Below are 13,284 nucleotides of genomic sequence, written 5' to 3'. Positions count from 1 at the left end.
TCTGCTGTGTGAAAAAAAAACTGATTTCAATCAAGACTCCTCTCTACACTGCTGCTAGAGCTGGTCTTTATGATTGCGCTTTCCAGCACTGCTGTCCTCATTCTGGCATTTGTATTGCTGCACCTGGACCCTGCTGGACTGGATGTTGTGGGGATAGCCTGGAAATTACCTTCAGGCACTGGGTTCTTTGTAGAGCACTTTAAAAACTCAATTTCTAGTAAAAAGTTAGCGGCAGAGTTGCTGACATTGCCTCAGCATTTGTCCCGTCTCGACTCACTTTGTGAATTTGGCAAGCATCAGGAGCTACCTTAAGTACATCTGTCACTGAGAGTCTCTTAAAATACAGACACACTGTATGCAGTGCCTCCAGCTCACAGTCTGCTAAAGGTGCTGCTTGCAGCATGCCCACCGATGAAGCCAACAGCTGCCATTCTGTTGCCCTTTGCTAAAGATAGCAGACATAGTCTATCCCGTTCTTTGGAGTCTTCCTTAGCTCTGTTGGGTGTAGCCCTCTTGATTTTGGTTCTTATGACTACAGTCATGCAAAGACTTTATGGCCCAAATCACCAAGTTATTTGCTAAGTGCCCTCCCGCACCTTCTTCCCCAGATTCTGAATCAGATCTACCCGTGGCCTTGAACTCCCGTGGCCTTGATTCTGAGTCACTCCAGTGTTTGCCTTACAAGCTCTTCTTAGAGGTGTCAGTCTTATGCCATTACTCCCAAATAAAAATATACTCTTTCAGCTCATATTAAGGCAGTACACACCATTCTGAAACTAGAGAATTGGCCTGTTGCTTCTACCAGTGTTATTCCCAGTCCTGGGTCCTTTAGAACTTGTACCGTGGAGGCTTCCTATCTCCTCTCATGCATGGGTCAGTACACATGTGCAGGACACTTTAGTCGAAGTGGCAGATTGCAGAACCCACAGAAGTGTCTGATCCACATGGCCTTCGAGGGAGATCATCTCTTAAGACCTACTATGGATACCATTTTCAGGAATGCTACTGGTTGCAAGGGTACACATCTTCCTCAGTGGAAAAGCCTAAGGAACAGACAGCAAAGTCCTCTTCTCGGAAACGTCCCTTTCATTTCTCCACTCCTATCCATGTTCAGACACGCCCCTCCCCAACCCCCCAGCTTTGCTCCCAATCAACCGACAAGGTCTAGGAGCTTAAAGTCTGCTAAATCCTCAGACAAACCTTCATCAGCATTAAAGGTACACCCCCTACGTGACAGAGTAGGTGGACTTTTGTAAACCTTTACAGACACTTGGACTGCTTGAATCTCAGAGCCCTGGATGCAGATGGTGGTCTCCAAGGGCTACAAGCTGGAGTTTTGATTCCTGTCCCCTCCTTGGTTTCTCACTTCCAACCTTCCTGTATCACTGCATAGATTAAAAGAGAACTTTGGTGGTAAGTGGTTTTCTCCATAGTTCTCTTAAGGGATACTAGCATCCTCCCGTGACCAAAAGCTCAGTATTTAGCGAGCTACAGCTCGCTGTAGCCAAAGCTTGTGACCAAAAGCTCAGTATTTAGCGAGCTACAGCTCGCAGTATACTGAGACCGACGCAGCCAGGATGGATCCCGACATTACTGTCGAGATCCACCCAGCTGCGTTAGTGACAATGCGCTCTGCTTATCTAGAGGCAGAGCCAGCTGTACCCGCCCCCTACCCCACCGTTCCTCCAGTCAGTGCTGGAGGATCGGAGTGGGGAGGGGGGAATCCCTGCAAGGAGCCGTGACTGACAGTCACTGCTCTCTGCAGGGAGATGAGCGAGAAGTGAGCGAGCGATGTTATGTGTTCGCTCACTTCCCAATCTATTGAGTCGACGTGTGACAGTTTCATTGTCACAGTTCGGCTAGAGCTATGAGGATGAGTAATTTTCACTCACATCATAGTTCTTTAACAATACTTCATAAACCTCACTCAGGTCTCCTGGATCAAAGTGTCACTACCCCAGTTCCTGTAGCAAAATGTTTTTAGCGGTTTTACTCCAACCTGTTCCCCTTTTCCAAATTGCCCCATTTTGCATCTAAAAACATTGAATGCCTTCATTCGAGCTCAGAGATTCTGTGTGGAATCCAGCAGGTCACTCATCGCCTCCCTTCACCAAGGAAGACTGACTAGCTTCAGTAAAATTAAGGATGTATACATGTATACCTGCATGTCCCCATCTTTCCAGTGCATAAGCATTTTTTACACTTTGCTGTGGTACCTCTAAACTACTGCTTTGTGGCCTTGCCCTTCGACAGCTTGTCTGCACCTTGGGGGTTTATCAAGATGCTAGCCCCAGTACAGGCCCTGCTTCATTCTTATAGCATCCCCATTGTGGGATACTTAGGTGATCTATTTTCGGAACAGTCAGAGCAGACTCTGTAGGACATCCATGCATTGACCATCCAGACATTATAGTGATTCAAATGCATCATGAACCTTCAGAAATGATCACTAGAACTGACTAATTTTTGTGTGTATTTGGGTCTAGTCCTCGGTACAGCACAGGGTAGAGAGTTTCTTTCACAGATACATTTTACTCTGTCTGATCTCAGATCCAAGCTCTACAGTCCAGGAGTTATCAGACCTACTGCTTTTCTTTAAAAGTCTTGAGTCTGATGGAAGCCTCCATTGAGGCAGTCCGGTTTGCCTAGTTTCACTCCAAACCTCTACAGTACAACATTCTGTTATGGAACATGTCACTACAGTTCCAGGACAGACTGCTTTGCTTTGCACCAAGGACCAGGTAGCTTAGCAATCTGATTCTGGAATCAAGGACGGCCTTCCTGTTTTTTTTAGAAGATCCTCAGTACAGATGCTAGCCTGTTGTTCAACTAAACCAGGACATCATTCTTCGCAGTATAACCTAAAGATGACTTCCTGTGACTCTTAGTGGACTCAAAAAAAATAAAAAAAGAATTTACAGTGAATACAAAAATCCTATTTTACTCATTGTAAACAAAAATTCTGTAATAGAAAAATTGCTTAAAATTATCTTAGTTTCCACTAAGCAATTCAAAGCCATTATAGTTGGTAAATTTGTTGTGAACCCAATTAATATAAAAACTTGAGGATATTTTTTGATGTTTTTTTAGGATCAAATTGCTAATTTAAAAGAAATGTGTGAAGTTCTCAAAAAGGATAAAATAGAAGCTGAGCGTAAACTTGGAAATGTTCGAGGCGTAAGTATAGTTCTATTATTATTTAAATCTGTATATTATAAACCTTTTGTAGGAAATATCTTTAATTACAAATTAAAATGTGAAGATGCTCAGAAGTTTGCGAAAACATTTAGCATGGAAACCTTTATAAACAAAAGTGTTAACAGAACATATGAATGCAGAAGATAAAAATTACAGTATATCTACAGTAAACCCAAGAACAAAAATGTTCTATATTGCAGTTTACCAGTCCTTATATGTGATGACTGTATCAAGCTGAAAAAATAATAATAATGCACATACTGTATATAAATATGTCTATAAAAAATATTTAAATCTGTCAGCCTGTTGTAATCCCCAATACCAAGGAACTCAGATTGAGAGTGGAGGGGCAGTAAGCCAGTAGTAAGCCAAGCAGGTGTCCTGCATGTGATTACAATGCTGACAGAAAGTCAGTGATGACTTTGTTAGCGTGGTGCTACTCCTTTTTTGTCCAATCAAAGGCTGGAGCTAGGAAGGTGTCCAAGCTGTGTTGAGTAACTCATGTAGTGAAAGGGCAGGTCACCAACCTGGATGTGCTGTCTGGCAGGGCTGGGTAAATCTCAGGACTAGATGGACAGAAATACAAATGATTTGTCAGGTAAAACAGAGCTCATATACTGTATCTGTATTTTATCTGTGTACTCACCCATTTACCTAAAGTTTAGGTTTGTGTAGTTTATGCAGGTTTATTACAGTACTTACTGTGGATTGTCGTTGGCAGTAGAGACCACTTTATTATTCAGTCCCCAGTTTGAATAACAACATTGATTGATAATACGTGCTAAAGTGGTCTTCTTTGTCAGGTTGAATTAAATATATACTTCTATGGGGAATACAAATGTTATATTCCCTTTTGGCTCACTTTTATCATTGTGCAATAAGGATGCAGAGGTAGGGGAATATAATTGACCAAAAATGGATATTTAAATTCCTGAATTGAATAACTGTGTCAGAGGTTTAATAACACATTAGTCATATATTCAGCTATACACAAGCGATTTGGGTGATTACACAATTGTTATAGGAACAATAATAAAAATTCAATTTTGCCAGCTTTGACTTTTCAATTTTGCCAGCTTTTTAATTCACATGACATAAATATTGCTGCATGTAGCTGTATTAAAGTCTTGCTGATATATTTTAAATGTTACGTTCTAAGACTAGCAGCAGGCTTCCTAATCTGACCAGTAGCTGGCATTGTTCTCTCAGTTTTACCTTGGCAGACCATGGCCTCGCTGCACATTATAAAAAGTAATTAACATTCTCTTGGTGTGTGGTTTTTCTCCTTTTTATTCATCATTTTATATAAAACAAACTGGATGAGACCCACTTGTAAATCTTTTGCTAGAAGAGTTTCAATTTTGTTTTCATGTAATTATTTTATTAATCTTCTTACTTTTTTCTGAATCCCTGAAGTCTGGAAGAAGTGGAAAGACTATACCAGAGCTGGAGAAGACCATTGGTCTGATGAAACGAGTCGTGGAAAGAGTTCAGAGAGAGAATGAGGACCTAAAGAAAGCCCCAGGTGTTGTGACAAATGAAAAATTATCCAATCTCGAAGTGGAAAATGAAAGACTAAAGGTATTTCAGCCTTTTAGTTTCTTGTGGCTTAGGTCTCTCGTGTCTGTCAATCTGCTGCCCAAATAGTATGTTCAGCAGGTGGACAAAAAACAAGGTATTTGACCTGGCTGTCCAATTTACAGACATAAAGCAGCTAGTCTGTTTTCTCATACGGATAGGTAGACAGCCCCGATATTTCACAGGGCCGTCAACAATTTTGAATGTTGGGAAAGATGCCTTATTCTGGTTTTCAGATGCATGTCATTGTTTTATATTGCCTTCTTTGTCCTTATACATAAAGAAATGACGCCTCCAATATATGTTGCACTTTTGGGCCAATTCACAGCATTGCATTGAGGTCTGTGTTATGGCAGCCTATTAATTTTGCCTGTGCATTGCGTTAAGGTGTTATGGCAGCCTATTCATTTTAAGTGGGTTGGCAGTGCACCTTAGCGCATATATAATGAACTAGAACCTTTTATTCAGCATGATGCGCTGCGGTGTGGGTGTGCATTGCCCGCTACTATAGTAGTGCATTGGCTTACTATTCAAAATAAAATGTCAGCACACTGTACAATGCACATTCCAGTGGTTCGTTGAAAGATATTTTATTGTATTTAAGCTTAAAGCAGAGACCACCAAATGCATAATGACATGAAAAAAGTAATTACAGTATACTTAAATAATCACCACAGTGGGAAAGGGCAGTGAAAAAAAGGAAATCGGATCAGTACATACATACCTGAATTTATTTTCCAAGTAATTTGCAATGCTTTACTTTCTTGATACCCTGAAACATAACTTCATAAGATCTGTAAACCCATCTACACCATTTTTGTATACATTTGCAACAAAGTGGCCACTAGAGGGGGGTAATTCACAAAATAAACTATCTTTTGGCAAGTATTTGTTGCAGCTCATCTCTGTGCCTGTTCCCCACTGTCAGTTTCACCAAAGATGCAGCACACATTCGGCAACAAAATCAGCTGATTTGTAAAAAAATAAAATTTGCAAGCACATTCACTCCTCAATGCTAAATACTGATTAAAAGGAGTTGTATAGTTATAGCATACAGCATATTATGCTGCCTTTATTACAACATCAGCATTGGAATAGGAATACATAGTAGAGTTGTTTTTGATCATGCAATCAAAGATTACTTGAAAAATGATTTTATGTAGTGAGCGCTTCCTTCTGTCTGCCAATCACTTTCAACAACTTCCTGGATTCCCAGTGTGCTTTGCATCTCTCTCCCTGCTGCTTGATGGGATGCAATCTCCATTTCTCAAGACTACATAATGTATTGCTTCCAGTAAGCAATAATCACATTACATTGATCAGAAAGCAGGCTCTGTGAGAGTTGTGACAAACTTACAGTGCACTGCATATTCCCCACAAATTGTGTCACTGCATTGAGGAAGTACATCCTGTAGGCATCTTCAATAAGTACATTTACAAACTTGATGGATATAGTTGTAGTTAACTTATGGAAATTTAATATAGGAATGCATAATTATTTTTAGTTTTTGACCATAGATACTCTTTCAGTTGCAGTTTCTGTATTTGCAAATCTGAACTTCTGACTTTCTGTAGAGACTCGAGCAGCTCTTTTGCCTAAGGATATATGTACATGGGTGCAAAAAGGCACGATGTTCAGAACCTTAAAAGAGAACTATGGCCCAACCTTTTTTTTTTGCCATAGTTCTCTTTAGGGTCACAGGAGGACATATACTAATGTCCTCTTGTGACCCAAAACTCAACATCTAGCAGGCTATTGCCCGTTATATGCTAACAGCACAGAGCCGCACTGCAGCCAGGATGGATTCTGACAATATTGTCGGGATCCACCCTGCTGCCTGCCTCTCTAAAGGCAAAGCCAGCTGTGCCTGCCCCCCCTCTGTTCCTGCAGTCAGCGCTGGAGGAATAGAGAGGGGAGGGGGAAATCCCTGCGGGGGAGCGGTGACTGACAGTCCAGCCAGTAAGCCTGTTATTTTTCAACTTCCTTTACCAGACCAAGCTGTCCAGAAAAAGTGACTGAGACAAACCATATGAGGTTCACTGTTAACCTCATATGGTTTGTCTCAGCCCTCTATCTGTGGACACGGTTTGTATACACTGACAGAGGTGCTTACAATGGTCAACTTTCACTCATTTACTTAAAACCTTTATCTGTAACTGCTTTAAAAATGTTAACTGGAATTCGGCTTTAATTTGTTAATCAAGTCCATTTAAATCTACTAGTCCATCTAACCCGAACCTCTCCACAGGTTGATAGTGTTGCTGTCCAAGAAATCCTACATTGCTCCTCCATAGATACAGAGGTGAAGTGAGTGTGGCCACTGTAATGGCTCATTCACACAAGACGCACGGTAAATCATTGCGTTTTACTGTGCGACTAGTGTCCACTGAGTGGCAGTGGTGAGCCGCGGTACACGCAAGGCACTGTTTACTTCTCTTCTTAAAGGAGAACTATGGGGTTAGGGCTTTTCCCTATAGTTCTCCTTAGGGTAACGGGAGGACACAAACTAGCGTCCTCCCGTCGCCCTAGGCTCAGTATACCGCGAGCTACAGCTCGCGGTATACTGAGGCGCTGAAGCGGATCCCAACATTTATGTCTGGATCCGCCCAGCTGCGTGAGTGACAGCTGGCTCTGCCTATCTAGTGGCAGAGCCAGCTGTACCCGCCCCCTCCCCTGTCCATTCCGCCAGTCAGCTCTGGAGGATCGGAGGGGGAATCAAGCCACTCCCCTGTCACGGAAGAGCGCCGTGACAGGATCGAGAAGTGAGCGAACGCCGGTATGTGTTCGCTCACCTCCCGATCTACTGAGCCGACCTGTGACAGTCTCATTGTCACAGGTCGGCTAGAACTATGAGGCTGAGTGCAAAGCACTCACCTCATAGTTCTCCTTTAATTTTTAACATTATTTGTAGTGTACAAAGTGTGGGGTGACTTCCAGTGAGCTGTAAAAAAATGCATCTGTCTGAATTGTTTTGCAGTGCACTGTACCACAGATCACATCTGCGTTGTGGTGTGAACAGGACACATAAGAAACAATTGTTTTCTTTGTGCCCTAGCAGTTACTGACATTCATTTGCTGAAAAACACCAGTCACCGTATATAGTGTGAACAGACCCTAAGACGGAAAGTGTGTTGGCCAGAAAAAAAAAACCTATAAAAAGAAAACGAATACAACCGCCACATCTAAATAGTGGTAAACTTAAATATATGACATTTTTGTTTTTGGGTTTAGATACATTTCAAAGCTGCATGACAATTTTAAAATATCTCCAACTGAGATTTGTGCACAGTATTTTAGAATTTGAAAACATCTCTTTTACAGCTATGGTACAAAAGTGCCATGTACACATGTAACTCACATTGCACTGATCCAGCCCTGTGTTCTGTTTGGAGATCAATGACTACTGCGTTTTTTGTATAAGATCAAGCCCTATTGTGTTTTTTTTTGTCTCTTTTTTTTTTTTTTCACACCTAGTCTGAACTTGAAAAGCTGCAGCTGCATGTGGGTGGACAGCTAAGTATGAGATATGAAGCAAAGACGAAAGGAATTGAAAAAGTAATTGCGGAAAATGAGAGACTTCGTAAGGAACTGAAAACGGTAAGAATACAATGACTGTGATCTGAACCCTTTTAAAAATTGTAACAGTCACGTATGATTAAGTCGTTCTTGTCATTTCTAGTGTGAACACCTTTTTGTTGCACATAAACTAATGCAGGTGCTGTTTGGCTTTAATTAGTCCTGCATACAGTACGTCACTTTACTACTAAATCACTGAATCGGTTCTTTTTACCTGTGTCAGAGGGAATTACTGAAATCATTTCTTTTTTTTTAGCTGAGCCATTTCCTGTCTGTTCCGTCTAATAATCCATTTTACATCTAGCATGCTAATTGCTTTACATTTATGTCTTTTAATTCTACTGTCTCACAAAATCTGACCTAATGCTCACTACACCAGTTTTTTTTTTTTTCTGTGCATTAGTTGGCCTTAATTCTATGAATAAGGCCCATTCAGACCATAGCGTCCTAGTGCATTGTGTTAATGTGCATTTTGCTCTGCATTAGTGTCTGTTGTTTTAATGGGCTGTCTACACCAATACGTCCAAAAAAAGGACTTGCATCATTTTTGCCAACGCAATACACGTATGTTGCAGCTGCATTCCCTTAGTGCATTTGGGTGGCATTCAAAATGAATAGCATTGCAACACACTAATGTACATACCACAACGCACCCTAAAGGTATGAGTTGGCCCTTAGAGTAGAAAATGGAGGCGTTGTCCTTGGTCAGGCCATAGCTTTAGTTTTGCTAATGTAGTATGGGCAATGACTGTAAACAAATTATAGCTTGAGATGGGTTAAAGTGCATGTCCAGGCATTACCCCAATCCTTATTCTCCACCTCTAGAGCATGCCCCGGTATTGTATTATTTTACCTTCTTCCTGTATTGAGAAGCAGTCTTGGTTTATTCGTGTGCTTGCTCTTGCAGGGAGTGCATTTCCTACTGATGTAGATACCCCCCCCCCTCCCTCCCCAAACTAGATCTCCCAAGACCAATTTACCTACACACAGTGTGTGGACAGGCTTTTGGGAGTCAAGACAGCAGCACTGCTTTACTGGGAAAGAAATCAAAGTACGTGTGGAGAGGGATAGAAAGAGATGGGGGTATAGGCACACCTCTGTAGTCCTCTGTAGGCAGGGCTGAAAAGGCTGTTTTGTATTTCAGAGCAACAGGGACACTATGTAGGTAGCTCAAACAGGGTGTTATGATGAGCACACTGAGTTTCAGGCAGATCAACCGATACTTTTTTGTAGTTTCATTACTTGCTGTCATTTTTTTTACATTGCATCTATTTTATGTTTGTTTTTTCAGGTGTTATTTTGAGTAATATGTTCTGTACACTTTGATTTAATGACTGCCCCCTTCCCCACACAGGAACTATGATTTAAATACTGTTGTTATTATGCAATATTGTTTTTTTAACCGGTTTTCATCATCACCTCAGAGCACAACTATAGCTGCACAAAGGAAGCTAGTGAGGTCTCGCAAAAAGAATTTGTCACTTTGTTTATTTAAGGTAAAGTGACTGGTGAATGAGAAAGCTCCACAGCCTCCCATTTTTCACTCCACTAATGGCTTCCCCGTGCTTCCTTACTTAGTCCATTGCAGCTGTGCATCTAAACCCGGTGTAAGTTCTGTTTTGGAGCGTATGCATGGTTAATGATCTGCTCACACGGGACAGTGGAAAATGACCTGGTGACTGCCCACTTAGGTCCACGCACATAATCCTGGGAGGAAAAGTTGCATGGTCTCCTAAACACAAATGCACCAACTGAAGAGCAGAATGGTGGGGGAGCACAGGGAACGTGAACATCTGTGGGTTTAGTGGAGTATCCTATTAAGAGAACATGTAACCTTTAAGTAATTGGTCATAGTCAGTTGGTGACTGCTAACAACTTCTAAATTAGTGTAAACATTATAATACTGCCTAACAAATGGTAGAAAATGTAATTCTGAAAGAAAGATATTTTAAAATGCTAATGTATTTCTATTAAGACAATTCAAATAATAAAGTTGTTTGTTTATTGTTTTGTGGTTTGCATAACCAAAAAGAAATGTCTTTGCTCTTGTTTACTGAATTAAGAATTGTCCCCAGTTTTAAATTGATCTTGTCATGTCCTGTTAACATCTTATTACAAAGGAAACGGAAACATCAGAGAAGCTGCGCATAGCAAAAAGAAATTTGGAGGTGATCAATGAAAAACTAAGTACAAACCTAGAAGAAATGAGAAATACATTGAGTTTTTCTGAAAGCAGAGGGCCTCAACTTGAAGGAGTCGATGGGAAGGCCTGGAAGTCGGTTGTTGTAAGCAAGTATGTTTCTTCATTTCATTGATTATGCCCTGTATAAGCAACATTTAAACATCAGTCTTTGGGGGTTTAATGGTTAGGGTAATATAGAAGATATAAAAAGTCTGGATATTTATGCGCAAGTGATATTCACATAAAAGAGCAATGCATAATTATCCTAGACGTCTGTTCATTAATATCCATATCCATAGCCATAGACATGGTGCAAAGGAGGAACTAAACACACCTACAGGTTCTAATCAGGTCTTTGTATATTCTCTTCGATAGAACTGATTCCTCTGTTGTGATACCAAATATACCAAAAAATAAATAAAGGTTAATATCCAAGTTAATACATGTAGTTGGATCCTTTACATTATCTTTACATCATCAGGCTTTCTTTAGATTGATTAGATTCTTCTTTGTTAGATACTGCATTTTTTTAAAGCATGGGCTTCTTTCAGCATAGGTGAAAGCGATAGAATGTTCCACACACGAAAAGGAAACTAGAGCTCCATGTTCTGGCTGGATAAAAAAACGATGTAATATTAAAATGAAATATTTAATATTTACCTGACTAAAAAAACCTTTTTATATATATATATTTATACCCGTTTACATTACACTATATTTTTTATCTATATATATATATAAACTTTCCTGCCTGGTTTATTATATTTGTGTCATCCTTTAGGGTGTCACCTTTCTTGCCATTATCCACACAAGCAAGGTTCAGCTTGCAAAATGAAAATCCCACTGCATTCAGTGTCTTATTGCATGTCATTATGCTGTTGAAAGCAGATGCCGTCAATGACTTCTTACCTTTTTCTCTATATGAAAACCTCTTCATATTCTCAAGTTGCTCCATTATATTTCTAGCTGCTGTAATTACATTTGATATGCAAATTAAGCATAGATCATCAGATTTTATCAAATAGATCACTGTTTATGAAACAAAGACAGAATTTTAAACAATGTATTCTGAGACTACAGCACATTTTAATGTGTTCAAACCCTTCAATTTTTAATGTAAGTGTGCTGAATGGCAGTAAATTAAATCATACACTGCATGAAGAGCATAAACACTTTCACAAAGATGGGAATAAAGCATATACTGGGCAGTGCATTTAGCTGAGAGATGTTCTCAATTGAAATTAGTGGAATCGTGTTCTATATTCAGACTCTGCAAAGTAACAAAGCCATTGCACATCCCCCCGTAAAAACCGTGCAGTTGGGGGGTATTTGGGGTTTCCCACCCCTTTTAATAGACTTTTCAGGGGCTGCAGTGACAGGCTGGGGGAGTTGCATGCAGTTTGTTACTTCAGGAAGTCCACCTATACTCCAGCTGTGTTTAGTGTTTTTGTATACATTCTCTCTTCTGTAAGTAAGAAAACAATTACGATTTGCTAAATTTTCTTTTTTGCAAGGTAAATTTTAATATTTTGCATTCTTTTAAGGGACCCTTGTCGTCTTTTCATGGTTTGCAGACTCTGCTTTTTTGTTGTTAAGCCAAAAAGAATTCTCTTGTTTACAGCACACTCAGTATGAGGTTTCAATCAAACAAACAAAGCTCTAAAGCAAGCAGTGTCTCCTGTGCTTTTTTTTTTTTTTTTTAGCTCACCCAGTGCTTTTGAGATTCTTTGTTATGCGTTAAAAACCCAATTGTACTTTAACCAGTTGACATCCGCGGTGTTAAACCCCCTTCCCATCCAGGCCATTTTTCCCCAGTCATCTTTCGGCCTCTGCTAGAGAACGGGAGTGGCAGGGTATAGATGTGAAGGTCTGTCTTGGAGTACCTCCAAGTCACAAAACCTTGGCAGGTGTCCCGCCTCTTTGTTACGTTTGGGGGCCCCACTAGGGGGAACAGGGCCACTAAAGGCACGATTGCAAGGTGGATTAAAATGGCCATAACTGACACCTACAAAGCACAGGGCTTGGTGCTGCCAGGTTCACTCACGGCACACTCGACTCGAGCATGGGCTACGTCCTGGGCAGAGCGAGCAGGGGCTACTCCAGAACAGATCTGCAGAGCAGCCACGTGGTCCAGCTTCCAGACATTCGTCAGGCACTACAGGCTGGACCTTCTGACTCAACAAGACCAGGCATTTGGCAGGAAAGTCCTGCAAGCTGTGGTCCCACCCTAGGAGGTAAGATTTGTCCTCGCTGATCCTCTCGATGGCTGTCCTGGAAGATGACTGGGGAAAACATGAGTTGATTACCTGATAACTCTGTTTCCAGGAATCTTCCAGGACAGCCAGTTCCCGCCCTTGGTGTGTATCCAGGTGGCATCCGAGGTTGGATGAAGGCAGGGATACTTTGGTGCATGGGGTAGCCTTCGGTCCTAGAGGTTACTGACTTGGGATGGAAGGAGGAGTCTATTTATTTAATGTGGTTGATGTGTTTCCTGTTGCAGGCAGGCGGAGCCTATATCTCGATGGCTGTCCTGGAAGATTCCTGGAAACAGAGTTATCAGGTAATCAACTCATGTTTTCAGAGAGGAGAGATGTAGTGCAGGTGAATGCATGCACATCAGACCGACAACGTGGGACCCGAGGATTCTGCGCCGGATCAGTGCTGGAGGGACTCCTGAAACCTCTGGAGAGAAGATGATTGGATCAAGAGGCAGCCTTTAAGGTAAGTCCTTATAAGAACATTGGGGGGG

General features: G+C 41.1%; 1 protein-coding gene across 1 annotated transcript in view; it reads left to right on the top strand.

Moving 5' to 3' along the window:
• CEP290 (centrosomal protein 290) overlaps window positions 1–13,284 on the top strand; it is a gene marked incomplete at its 5' end in the record, with an annotated part of 88,927 nt that overhangs the window by 63,573 nt on the left and 12,070 nt on the right. Inside the window, 4 exons of the mRNA XM_018570212.1 lie at window positions 3,091–3,177; window positions 4,615–4,779; window positions 8,252–8,374; window positions 10,474–10,646. Coding sequence (XP_018425714.1) covers window positions 3,091–3,177; window positions 4,615–4,779; window positions 8,252–8,374; window positions 10,474–10,646 — 548 coding nt within the window. The remainder of the gene's footprint in view (window positions 1–3,090; window positions 3,178–4,614; window positions 4,780–8,251; window positions 8,375–10,473; window positions 10,647–13,284) is intronic.

Source organism: Nanorana parkeri, unplaced genomic scaffold, assembly GCF_000935625.1.
Source record: "Nanorana parkeri isolate BGI_ZX_2015 unplaced genomic scaffold, ASM93562v1 scaffold1478, whole genome shotgun sequence".
NCBI classification, from domain to species: domain Eukaryota; kingdom Metazoa; phylum Chordata; class Amphibia; order Anura; family Dicroglossidae; genus Nanorana; species Nanorana parkeri.
This window is presented reverse-complemented; position numbering and strand designations above follow the sequence as displayed.